Raw genomic sequence first — 13,752 nt, 5'->3', positions numbered from 1 at the left:
ACCTGGAGTATCATCTCAGATGGACTTTGGCTTTGGTTGTGGAACGCAATGTGCAAGCTGAGCACCTGCAGCTGGCCATGCAAAGACAGCAGCTGTCTTTTCCTTGGCTCTGCATAGTTCAAGTGCTTGGCAGAGTGTGTAGAAATGGGGCTGGAGATCTCATCCATCTCTTCACTTAGATACTGTAACAGGAGCATGAGCTGGTGTTGGGTGAGATGCAAGAAGGGTCTTCTTTGAGGTTTGTGGAGTCATGAGGAGCCTCCTATTTCTGCTCTGGGTCCAGTAGTATGAACCATCACCAGAACTGTTATCATAAGGAAGATGTCTGGGGGCCTTTGCCATCATCGGTGCTCAAAAAAAAACAAAACAAAACAAAACACACAAAAAACCAAACAACAAAACAAACAAACAAAAAGAAACCCCACCAAACCTGTGATTCCCTGAAAAGAGGAGGGTAAAGAGGGGCTGTGCCTCTGCCATTGCTGTGTTTAGAAGAGAAATAACTTCAGCAACTTGGCATCAACCTGGCACTTTGGGGAATTAGATATTTAAGGTTGGGTTTGGGGTCATTTAAGGCCCATCTGGGGACTGGAGATACTGAATTTTCTGCCTTAACCCAGCTGAGCTTAGTGCCCAGTTTCTACCTGAGTTGAAGGGAGATTCGGGGCCTCTAAAAGTGTTGTGAGGCACCATGCAGGCAGACAGGCAGGAGGAACAAGGCCACAGCAGAGTTGTGAGGTTGGATGTCCCTGGAGGGTAGTGGCATGGCAATGAGCTGTCCCTTGCTCAGACCTCCTCTTCTGCCAGGCTGGGAGCACCAGACCCACTGGACCCCAACAGAACGATGGTGGATGCGCAAGTGTGGACTCTTCGGCCTTGAAATGCCATGTGCGTGTGTGCATCACTCTCCAGCTAAGACCACAACGACTCTTTGAAATGTTTTTCTTCATTTGCATTTACAAAAGCTGGATAAGCCTTTTTTTAAAAAAAAAAAAAATCTGATAAGTAGCGGGCAATTGAATTAACCACTGTTGACTGTATTGCTGTCTCTTAACAAACTCCATCTGTATGGTCTCCCTTTGTAGACACAATTTTATAACTTAATTTCCCTACCAAAACATCAGTGTTTACTTAGTAAGAAATCTGTTCTTTGTCAGTTGAAAACAGTGATTTCTTTATTACCACTCTACGCAGGGAATGACAGCACAGAGTTGGCACTGGAGCAAGTCTGGTTGAGTCTACAGCGTTGTAATGGAAACAGGGTGAACTGAGGGTCAAGTATAATGGGATTTGTATACAGAAATGTGTCTGCATAAGGAATAGCTGCGAGAGATAAGAGAATGAAAGATGAGGCCGGCAGGTCTCCGTTTGCATGGTGGTGGTGGGAGGGAGGTGTCACTGTAGGTATACGGTGCTGCTGACATGGAAGATGGGGTTACCCCTGCGCCGGCGCAGCAAAGATACTTAAATCTCGAGTGCGTGCTCCAATGCTGGCTGATGTCGGTGGGTGTTGGATGGGTCGGGATGGTGATTGGTGATTACTCTGACAACATGTTTTATATATTTTTTACTGATTTTGGAAGCATAAGGTCAATGAGGGGTTTCAAAGCTGTTACAGTGGTGGCCTCCCTAAAAATTTTCCAGCAGAGCTATCAAACATGATATAGTGAATTTAGCCTGAATAACAAGAGGCTTGCAGGTTTTTTTCACTATTTTTCACAGCACCGAAAGGATTTTTTTGTGATGCCCAGTGGTTTTTCAAACCATATGTTGAAAAGCACTAGTGTAAACTTTCAGCAGTAAACAACTGGGGAAGATCAGATGCTTATTCCTTCCTTGATAAATATGTTATACTTTCCTGCACCATTAAAAAACTGGAAAACTAGGAGAGCAGCTGTAGTGAAGGACACCAGCAGATCTGGGAGCAAAAGGATTTAGGAAGGAAGACTCCACAGGTGGTACGTAGATCACAGAATATAAAGCAACTCACCCATGAACAGATGATTTTGAGGGTGAGGGGAGCATCCTGACTCCTTTGGAGTCTGTTGGATTTGTACAGTTCAGCAAGCAGTGCTGAGGTTTTACCACAGGTCTGGGGTTCTGTTTATTGCATTTATTTTCTCCTACTATAGAACCTTTCTCAGTCTTACACTACAAGCTAGAGCTGGTAGAGAAATGCCAGTTGTTTATCACAGTCAATTGTAGAGACATTCAGCTTTCTCTGAATTATTTGTGTATATCTTTTCCCTACGGAAAATTAACTCCCAGCTGAATGTTGTCCAGATTTTGAGAAAATCCATGTTTTGCTCTGGTTAACTGTCTTCGTAATGATTTAAAAAAAATTTAAAAAGAAAAGAAAAGAAGAAAAAAGAAAAAAGTGATAGGTTAAAAAGATGAAATTAAAATGGAAGAGTTAACTTATTGTTAATTCTCTTATCTTGTACAGAAAACTTCAGACATTTCCAAGAGAAAAGCTTGTTTGTAATAAAAAGGCTTTTCTCCCTGCAGTCACATAAGTGAAAAACTTTTACCTAGTTCTGCTCTTCACCATATAATTGCTTGCTTTTCAGCACACTCATAGCAAAGGAAAGGATGGTTAGATCAGCCAGCCTACTGGATCAGATCTTACATTGCATCTTGAGCTTTTCGAGTGTCATTAGCATTTCCTTTTAGAAGTGAAGAAATATTGACAGTTTAGTAGGTTATCTCGCATTTTACTGCACGTTAGGGCACTTCAAAGTCTTTATGTAGTGATGGGAACTGTCATGAAGTAGATGTGAAAAGGGCCTTTGGTCCAACTAAACCTGTCAGCAAGATTTAGGGCAGATGGTTATTATTAGAAATCGATGTATTTATTATATATTGTTCAGGAATATTTCCCTTTGGAGGTTGCCGTGAGTGCTGTTGCTGTTTAAAATGTGTCAGATGCCAGTAGAATTAATTCCTGCAGAAAAAACAGGGAAGCCCGACCAAAATCTTTGCTATTATAGGAATGTAGGTCTTTTACTTCTGTGTGCTGTGATGCCCCAGAGGCAGGTACACACACCGAGTTCCAGCAGCCTGTCCAGGGTGTGTGTACCTGTGCGTGTGAGGCTGTTTCTGTACAGCTATCACAGCCGCATCTCCATACAAAGCTGCTCTGACTGCTGTGTCTAGAAAGGCTTTATCGAGATCTGTTCTCTCCCTGTTCCCATTTCTTTTTATTCCTCTTTGTTAACTGTAGTTTTCTGGTTGCTTCCAGTTGATTACAACTGCTTACTGCTGCTTAGAGCAAGCACATCTTTCTAAGGCCAGAACACCAATGGTTTTCCCCTGTACTTCAGAAAAAAGAAGTAAGACATTTCAGGATTTTTTAACTATTTGGGTGTACGTTTTCCCTCCTTGGTGTCTTGCTTAGTTATAAGATTTAAGGACCTTGCGTTATGGGAAAAGGACATTCCTAATAGAAAAGGGGTGTATTAGCAGCAACATTAAAACTGGAAATCGCTGTCCTGGAACAAAGATACATTTTCCATTCACCCCGTGATTTACGGCACATTCCAACCAAGTGATTTGGCTATGGTCTTCTGGCATAACATTGTTTGCCCTTTCTCTGACATTTTGCATATAAAGAAAAGTTATGAGCTTCTTGGGCATTCAAGGTACCAGGAAATGCAGGAGTCTACCTAATTTGTTAACATGAAATTATAGATGTCAGACATAGACTCTGTTAGTTAACGTTGGGTAGAGTAATGCTGCAGCCAGTTGATTGTATTACAGTCATGATGAAGAGGAATGGTCCTTTTTTGCTTTTCTGGGATATGACGGGTACAGAGCCAAGGCAGATTTAAAGTGTAATGTGCTTTGCCTGACTCTTCCACTAGCTCCACTGCTGTGGGGTCACTGCTACTGATTTGCCCTCTCTACGACAGGTTAGTGCCGGCATAACATGGAAAGGGTCTTTTCAGAAGCACTATAGTAATTACCTTTTAAATGTTAAACCTGTCTGCAGCACTTGAATGTTATTTTCTTTTAAGGAAGAAAAGCCCCCACCCAAATGTAACATGGCAAGAAGATGCTGGGCAGGGATCAAAAATTCAGATTTCCTCCCCACATGCATGCACTTTCCATTTGTTTTCCAAAGCCAAGTGTCTTCACAGTTACAAGCGAAGTATTCACTCAAAAGTGCTAATACCCATGTGTCTTAAGGGAAATCATCTAGCTGCAGAGAAACCAGCTGTGTCGCATGCGACACATCTTTCCAACACCCATTTCCCACACGCCCTCACCAGCACAGGGTGCTCTCAGTTCTCCCTCAGCTTCCTAGTCTGCTCTACCATCACGATCTGGTGTCCACACCTTTCCCATCTCATTCCCCACTGCTTCCCACTTTGCTTGCATCCCTCCCCCATCTGCAATGTCACTGCCCACCCCTCATCCCCTCTCCACCCTGAGCCCACAGCGTTTCGACACCCCAGCTCTCGAATTTTGTGACTGCTGGAATCAAGTTCTCATGGCTGGTGGTTTCAGTCTGAAGTTCACATGCCTCCAGGTTTGCATTGCTCCTTCGGTCTGTCACTGAACTACTTTCACTGGTTCTTGCACTTTTATCCATGCTTTCTTTCATGCCTCTTCTCTCACTCTCCTTCCCTCTCTCCCTCTCAGCTACCTTCCTTGAAGTTCCCCTTCTTAAAATATGCTGCTTCTCTGAAGGCTTTCATCATTAATCTCTCAAGAAACTATCTTAGAGACTCATCTGCTGTGCTTTGATTTATTGGTTGTGGGGTTTTTTTTGGCGGCTATCTCACAAGAACTGAGCTGGTCATCCTTCTGCCTCCATCGCGAAAGGAAAGCTCGTGTGAAAAGGTGGGCTTTCAGAACTTAAATTAAAAGATCATGTAAGTAAGATAATTGGATAAAAAAGGATATTAGGATCTGAAACAGAATGTTTACTCGCTTTGATGTGCTTTGGGAACATATGTCTGCACAGTGGGCTGTGTGACTGATTAAGTATAAAACAACCCAAGAAAAAATCACCACTATTAAGCTTAAATCAAAGATCTCTCCTCAAGACACTAATTTGATTTGGGTTTGAAGGTCCTGTATCAACTCTAATTTCTACCTTTGATGTCTTGCTTCTTTGCATGTTGTATAATGGAGGGCAACCTTACTTATTAAAAATTTGCATTTTTCTTCCATTTTAAAAGCAAATATTGAAATTGTTGTTGTTTTTGTGTTGCAGTTATGCCTACAAGTGTCAGTCAAAACCTGATCTACATTGTGGTAAATGCAGCATAAATGCAATAAGAAACCATAGGTAGTTAGGATAGTTTCTATTTTAAGTGCCTGTTCCTGTACTTAGGCATACAAATTTGCTCCCTCCAAATAATGCTGCCAACAATCTGTGAGCTTATTAATGTTATTAAGTTCTGGTGGGCCCTAGGTGGAAAAAAAAGTGTCAAGGTCTAAACCAAAATGGTTTTGATTTCACTGATAAAAAATAACACAGGCAAAATTAAATCTTTTGTTGCATTTGTTCTTGATTTTAGATATTTTGAATTTAGGATTGAAGTCAGGTGTGTTTGGAAATGGAATGATCTTTTGAAAGGAAAAATGGAAGATGGGGACAGACTTTTTAAAGGGGTGTGTTATGACAGAATGAGGGGTAATGGTTTTAAACTAAAGAAGGAGAGATTCAGGCTAGACTTGAGAAAGAAATCTTTTACAATGAGGGTGGTGAAACACTGGCCCAGGTTGCCCAGAGAGGTGGTCGATGCCTCATCCCTGGAAAAGTTCAAGGCCAGGCTGGATGGAGCTCTGAGCAACCTAATCTGGTTGAAGATGTCCCTGCTCGTTGCAGAGGGGTTGGACTGGATGAGTTTGAAGGGCCCTTCCAACCCAAACTACTCTCTGATTCTATGTTTAGCTCTTTTTAATCTGGAAACAAAAAAATCCCTTTTCTTACCTGGAGCAAAAATATTAAATTGACCTCATAGGCGTTAAGTTGCATTAAGTCCTGAGCATATTTTTCTAAGGGATGGAAAGAAAATGTGCTAAGAAATGCCACCCACCTTAGATTACGATACTGTTTCCATGGTGCAGATGGAAAACAGAGGAATTGACAAATTGGAGACTGTTCTTGTTTCTTCTGCCATCAGTGGCAGAGTTTCCTTTTACTTCAGTGATACAAGATTAGACTTTAAGGCATGATTTTTAAAGGTATTTAGACAACTACCGTTGCCAATGGATGCATGGTGGGATTTTTCATGGTGTCTACCTAAATCCTTCTCAAAGCAGTGCCCGAACCACAAATCTACAAATAAGGGATTATATATTGAGAGATTTGTGTCTGTTAAGGCCCAAACGAATTGCCACAGCTATCTGATCTGACGTCTGCGACACCGGCCATATGATTCCCCCCCTTTCTACAGTGGGAGAAATTACTCCTTTCTACTATTAAAACTCAAAACATTGCAGTACACTTGGAGTCCATCTTTTAGAAAAACATCTAGTTTTGCCATAAAGCCTGCAGCGGTGTTGAATTTACCACTTCCCTCTGTAAATCCACCTAATGGCAAGTAGCCCTCTCTGTTAAAATATCTTTTTTATTGTTCATGATTTCCATGCCTCAAAGCCATTTTTAGGGGAAAGGAGAAAATGGGAACTGCTCAAAGTGTGCCCATTAAATTTCTGCAGAGAAGCTTTAACAAGTTTTGTCCAGCTTCACAGCATCTTATAACTGAGTTAATTAATTGCTGAATTAGAGAGGTAACTCTGATTTTCTATAATATTTGTTTTTGAGGGTATAGAAAAAGAAATAAGATATTATTAACCCCATTTTACATTGGAGAAAATACAGGAAAAAGAAATAAAATGAATTGTGTTTAGCATCCCAGCAGTGGAGGGCTGGGAGTTAGCAGTGATGTCTCTTGGGTTCACATCCTGATCTCTTCCTAGTGAGACACATAAGTCGTCATCCTTGAATTGATAGCTCTATATTTGAGAATCAGATCACTTTACTGGATAATTATCACCCTGGTGCAGTGCGGGGGGAGCTGGGAAGTGTGAGTGATTCCCTGTCTCCTCATTACAAGCCGCCCTGCACGCCCTGGCAGTGGCTGGGGGGGAGAGGAGACAGCAAGGTGGTTCCATGCCACTCCTCCTGCCACATCCTTCACTCTCTGAGATGAAAAAATGGGATGGGGGAATCTTTATGAATGATCAAATGCCATGTGAATTCAACAGTTGTGGCCCAGGTTTGACCTCTGAAAGGTACCTTGTTTTGAGGGACCTCATGGGGGTTTAATTCTGAGGGTACCACACAAGTGTCATGACCTCTTGCCCTTCCTGTTGTAAGGGACTTTAAATCAGAAATAAACAGAGGTAAAGTTGAGGGGCTAGTAAGAGCTGTTTAGACTGGATCGTTTAGCATGAATCCTGGGGCATTTTAGGTTTCCTACTGGATACAGCTTTGGCATCCCCTATGTAGAGTGTCTGCCACGAGTGCAGTCCTTTTTCAGGCATCCATATGGCTCTCCTCCACCTCGTGCAGACTTTGGGTGGTGTTCTGGGTACACAAGAGTTGCAAAAAGCAGACCAGGAAGTTTTATTTAAAACGTAACAAAAGCAAGAACTTTTAAACTTTTATGTGGGGTTTAGAAAGGATTGTTGGCTTTAAAAGCTTTTTTCTCGCAGCAAAACTCTACCAGGCTATGATACCCCTCCCCATGAGCAGCTCTGTTCCTAGCTTCCATCTCTGTGTAGCAGTTATGCATTTTTCTTATTGTGCAGCAAAACAATTGCCTGCAAGGGTCCATATTCCATTAAGCATATGGAAAAGTATTCAGCCCTTTGTTTTCTGCTGAATGAATATATTTGGCACATAGACTAGTCATGGGACATTAGTGCTGGTTAATTGTCCTTATTTTTCTGGGTTTTATTTAACTGATGGAGATTATGTCAGAAATGTGCAACTTCTTTAACCATTGTGTGCGTTTCTGGGTACCTCTTGCAGAGGCTCCAGACCTGCATGTTGCATCTCCACCATGCAAGATTTTGGGATTGCTGGTGCATGACAACAGGGGGAGAGCGGGAGGAGAAAACGTCACCCCAAGGCCCTGTTCATAGCAGCCAGCACTGGTTTTGCCAGTTCTGAGGGGTTTTCCTTTCCAGGAGCCCAGTGCAGCTCCTCAGAGATGCTGCTGCTCCTCTGCCATGGGACCACCAGGATCCTTTCTCAGTGCTGTGTCCAGCTGCGATGTACTGAGTGTTGCACACACACATCTCCTGTGAGCAGCGGCATTGGGGGAAAGTGCCTGCAAGGCTCGCAGGGGCATGCTGGTCCAGCTTACTGAGAACCACGGGCTGATTTTTTTTTCCTTGCTTTCCAAAGAAAAACTACCAATTGCTTCTCCAGCCTTGAGGATGAGACTGGAGCTTCAGACAAGCTGGAGCTCCTTTAAGTAAAACCCATGTTGCAGGAAAGTTCAGCAAATCTCCTTTCTGGCGTGAAGGGTAGTCAAGGAGTGACCAGCCCCTGGGAAACCACCAAATATCTCCTGATGTCCCACCAGCAGTATGTGTCACATCTCAGGTGCTCTCCTTGTGTTGGTCATGCTGCTCCACTGCCGCATGTACCGCGTGTGCTACGGTCCCACTCTGCAGGCGGCTGGAGACAGGTGAATAGTGCAAGGATTTCTGCTCTCTGAGGACGGTTATCCACAGCACCGGTAAAGACCTGCTTGGTAAAGCCTTCAGCAGCATGCATGCCACCAGCATCACCCTAAGGCCCTGCAGCAGCATCAGGTAGTATCTCCCTCTGCTAGAGACTGGGAGAGCCCCTCCTGGGTGGAAGAAATGAATCCAGGCTCGTGTGCTTCATCAGAGATGCAAATTACTCTACAAGTCCTGAACATAATTATAGAGCCTGGGCATCTCGTTGGGCCTGCAGGGAAAACAGGTCCCTTGCTCCCATTAACTTTAATGGCGTTTGGACACCCAATTCCCTTAGCCTGTTTGAAAATCAGAATCCCAGTTTCTTCAGAAATATACATGGCCAGGTGAAATGCCTTGTCCTGCTGCAGACAGTGAGATTCTTACAGCATTGGCTTCAGCAGAGCGGGGAGCTCTGCCCCAGTCACTGCGGTGTCTTCCTTGTGCCATCCACAGGATTCAGGAAGGGAGCAGGGAGTGATGTATGGATAGTGGAGGTTTGGGCAGGGAGCTCTACGGACACACGAAGAAACCCAGTTATGGTGCTGTGGTGATATTGCATGGACTGGTTCACCTCACCAAGCTGGAGATTGTCCCACTGAGTGGTTCAGGTCATGGTGACGGGGAGCCCCAACTGCCCAGGAGGTGAGCTGGTCATGGGGGCAGACCCACCTTCCCCCAGCATCGCTCCATGTCTCCCCCATTGGAGCCACTGCCTCCAAAAAGCAGCAGCCAGTTGTTGTCCCTTTGCCACTCTAGGAGCAGACCTGTGAGGCTTTGCCTGCCTCTTGCTTTGTATTTGCAGAATGCTGATGCAATGGCACAATCTGGGGATTATATAAGAAATAATGACAGTGGGAAAAGGGGAAAAAAGGGGAAAAAAATCAAACTTTGTGGAAGTTAGAAGCAGAGGATATCTCTGGCTGAGTGAGTCTTTCCTGGTAGGCAGCTACTGCAAGCCATGTTATTTTGGTATGTGCTGTGCCATGGGATGGTGATTTGGTAAAACTGTAGGTGTACAATGGTGAGAGGTGATCCTTTTATGAGAGAGCTTTCAGAGCCAGACCTGCTGAGAGTATGTCTGTCCTAGTCCATGGACGGAAAGGTGAGGCAAAGAGAGGCTTTTAGCAAAGCCTCACAGAGAAGCCTGCTCTCCAACCCAGTCTTTATGCACAGGGCCAGCCCCATATTGAAACACCACCCAGGTCTCCAGCTGCATGCATTTTGGGTGAATTCTTGATCTTTTTCCCAGTGTTACCTCTTTGAGCAGGGTGGAGTTTTCCTGTTCTGGGGGACTCTAGCATTTCTGCTCAATTTAGCACCGAGAAAATGAACAGCAAGCTCTCCATATTGTTATACACATTTTAGATGTTGGCCTCACAGTTTGATCAGCAGAGGCTCCAAAGGCTCGTAAACCTGGTAATACATAGTTTCAAGCCTGCATCAAAGAAGTTCACAACCCTTTTGGGAGAAGCTGTGAGTACTGATGAAAGAGGCAACTTATTGTATATGTAAGAAAACTTCTTTCATGGCTTATGTATTAAGGCAGGCTCTGTGGCCCAGGGAAGATTGGGGCTGCTTTTAATTTACATCCCCCCCTCACTTATATTAAGTCTTCGTCAGAAGAAAAATTAGTCAGATGTTTTCTTAATGACATCATTTTTTTTAATCCTGTTTCATTTTTTCCAGATGAGGCGGTGGAGATTATTAGAAATGAATTGAAACTAAATCTGGAACAGAGACTTTGATTCACTTCTCCCTCCTCCCTGGTAGAAATAAATTGGTCGGCTCCGTGCTCAGCTGCCTTTATTAGCAGCCTCGGCAGAAACCAGCTCTGGTGGCCTCGGCTGCAGCTTTCCCGAGCTCACCGCTGCCATGGCTGATGTCATGGCGAGAGGCACCGGAGAGCGACTCGAAGAGGGTCTTCTGTCGCCCCATAATTTTGGTAATGAAAGGCCATGGTGATGCAGGTGGGGAGGTGGTGAGGTCTGGAACAGCCGTGCCATCGTAAGTTTGTCTTTCAGTGCTGTAAAAGAAAACAGGCTTGATGCTGGTGGGTGTTCCTGTAGCGAAACCCTGGTCTGGGTCCAACAAGTGTGTGTGTGTCGTTGGCTGTGCATGTCCCCAAGTCCTTTATATCTGATAGGTTTTCTCTGCCTTCTATTTCACACCACTGAACCACAGAGCGCATTGCTACAGGAAAGTAATTTGAACTATAAATATTTTAAAAGCATTTAATTTACCACTCCTCAGCCGAAAGTGTTCAAAAAGCCACAAGGTTTACTAATTTATCAGAAAGACAGAGCAACATGCGGAAGATCAAACAAAGACAAACATGCTCGTAAACTGCTGAATAAGTCTGCAAAGCTTATATTACATTTCTGTGTGGTTTTGTTGATATGCAAGTATTACAGATGAATTAAAATGCACCTGAACTGTTGATAAGGCAGGGTGGGACTGAGATCCTGAGGTGCCGGTGGCATGCCTAAACTGCTCAGACCCTCATGTTTGTGGTTGTCTGTGCATGGAGAGACTCATCTTACACTCACTAATGGCATATTTGGATATTCTTAGGGAAGGACCTTTGTAATACTGCCTCTTAGCTCAGCCCACGTCCCAGATCCCTGACCTCTGAGACCCTGAATTTCTGTGGTCTCCCATGCCTGGGGTGCAGCCCCACAGGTGCACACCCATCTCCCTCAGCTTTGCCAAATCACCCAGCCAGGGACGAATGTTGTCTGTGCCGTGACCTGCATCTCCACACCAGCTCTGCTTCCAACACTCTGTGAGTACAGAGAGAGCTAATGCAAAGCAGATTTTGCTCTTTCATTTTGCTTTATGACAGTTCTGCCTCTTTTTGGCATCTAACTCAGATTTTCTGCTTATCAGCTCAGGGTGTGTAACTTTCCTCCCCTCCTTGCACTTTCTAGGGTTTGTCTAAGGGGCTGGAGGGTACAATAGGAGACATGTCTGGGAGATGTCTGTGTACTTTCTGTTCCATCTTTGCTCACCCTGAGAAAACCGCTCAAGTCCCAAAATATTCCTGTGACTTTTGTTTTTTCTTGTTACCTGCTGAATCCCTTCTGCTTTCTCAGGTAACACTTGGCCTGAAGAAGATCTGAGGGATTTAACAGAGGTGGCCCCTAGAAAGCATGCAATAAAACCTCTGCTGAACTTTTGCCCTCTGAACTATTCCACCAACCTGTCAAGGAGGTTTGTGCAAGCCATGATGGACGCAGGCAGGGAGAGCTGCTCCACCAGCGCTGGCTGAGCTGCACATGCTAGGCCGAGTAAAGCACATCACCTCCAGATTGTATAAGTATTCCTTGTGCTTTTTGTATCCTTTCATAGGCAGCCCTGTCCAGGGCTTTGTCTGTACATGGCAGCACTAAACATCTGGATAACCAGGGCCAGCAGGGAGCTTGCAGACCCTGGGTTTGCCTCAAATTTCTTCATGTAGCCAGCCTCCGCATGCAAGGAGACGAGGTGAGATCTCTAGCACTGAATGTGCTCCATGCAGCCTGCATGTGCAAGTCCTGCCCGAAGCAGCTCATGGCCGTTTTTGAGGCAGCCACGCTGCACAAGTATGTGTTGAGTGCAACGTAGGTGTGCATCTGTGTGAAGCTTCTGCTGGCTTCAGGCCCTACATATGCCAACAGAGGCGTTTTTTCCCACCATGTCCTCAGTCTCCTCCCTCATGGACAAAGGTGGTGAGGAGGGAGGGAGGAGGACAGCAGATGGCCATGGCCGCTCCAGAAAGGCTGTGAATAACGAGATGTCTCTGTTTCCTTCCCAGGCCTCCTTCCCTGAGCGGCAGCCCTGTTATCTCTGACATCTCCCTCATCCGCCTGTCTCCACACCCCGCCGGGCCCGGCGAGTCACCCTTCAGCCCGCCGCACCCCTACGTGGCACCCCACATGGAGCACTACCTCCGCTCTGTGCACGGCAGCCCCACGCTCTCCGTCATCTCTGCTGCCAGGGGCCTCAGCCCCGCCGACGGTAAGATACTGTGCTACTGGTAAGGCAGCGATTTTGTAGCTCACTAGCATTGAAATTCCCTAAAACCCAGGGATTTACAGCTGTAAAGGCTTTGCAGCTGCTCTCTGAAGTGGGAGAGCTGCCTCCTTTTCTTTTTTTCAGCCTTCCTCCCCCCACTTTAACTGCACATTTGTTTTGCATCGTTGCCCTGAGAAAGCATAGCGTGAGAATAGCTATTACTGCTGGATCATATTATAAATATTTTGCTTAAAGTACGTTCCTTTCTGCAGCGCTCTCAGCTCTCTTATGAGCTTCGCTGCTCCTATGTCTCTACCAGGAGCCCTGCTTCCCCCAAAGAGGGTCACAACTGCTCCGGCTGCCTGGCCTGGCTGGGACTGACGTTGCAGGGATGAGGCAATTCTGGCTGGGCTGTTCCCTGTGGACTCTGTATCTCCAGGCAGGATGGTTACCGAGTGAAGGAAAGGGGCTGTACTTTCATCCTCCTTACTCTTGAGCTGTCCTGCAGCAACTTTTGGGAGAAGGTGAGGGTCTGCTGGCGTTTGGTACATGCAGACGTGGTGATGCTCTTAGAGCCCTGGCAGACCCTGTGTTGGGGAGCTGGGGACAAAACCAGCTAAGCAGGGAAAGGGGAAAGGGCCCAACTCTGCTTTCACTTTGGGAGGTGATGTATTCATCAGAAATGCTACATTACATGATTGCAGGCAGCTGGCTCAGGGAGCAGCCAGGGTTTGGGGACCAGGTCTCTGCACATCAGGCAAACCCCAGCGTCTCTCAGCTCCCGAGCTGCTACAGGGGCAAGCGGTCCTTCTCTGCTGCAAAGCAAAGTGCACCAGAGAGTGACAAGGCCCCCAGCTTAGCGTCTGGCAACATGAACTCATCTTCTATGGCTAACAAAAACATTGCTAGGGTGATGGGGAGATGTATGCGTCTTCTTCCCTCCCCCAAAATGTCATCTGAACTCCCAGCCGCCCGCTGCAGAGAGGTCTGATGGCTGACGTGCATGTGTCCTGCCCTGTTCTCCCCTTCCAAAGCCAGATTTGTCATTATTTGCTATTAATAAAG

At 45.4% G+C, this 13,752-nt stretch overlaps 1 protein-coding gene across 8 annotated transcripts in view; it reads left to right on the top strand.

The window, feature by feature from the left end:
* Positions 1 to 13,752, top strand: part of GLI2 (GLI family zinc finger 2) — a 194,597-nt gene that overhangs the window by 140,313 nt on the left and 40,532 nt on the right. For all 8 annotated transcript variants that reach the window (XM_065840950.2, XM_065840947.2, XM_065840949.2 and 5 more), the window contains one exon: positions 12,488 to 12,690. In XM_065840950.2, coding sequence (XP_065697022.1) covers positions 12,488 to 12,690 — 203 coding nt within the window. The remainder of the gene's footprint in view (positions 1 to 12,487; positions 12,691 to 13,752) is intronic.

The sequence above is a fragment of the Patagioenas fasciata genome, chromosome 7, assembly GCF_037038585.1.
Source record: "Patagioenas fasciata isolate bPatFas1 chromosome 7, bPatFas1.hap1, whole genome shotgun sequence".
NCBI lineage: Eukaryota > Metazoa > Chordata > Aves > Columbiformes > Columbidae > Patagioenas > Patagioenas fasciata.
Note: the sequence above shows the minus strand (reverse complement) of the source record. Positions and strands in the feature narration are given on the sequence as shown.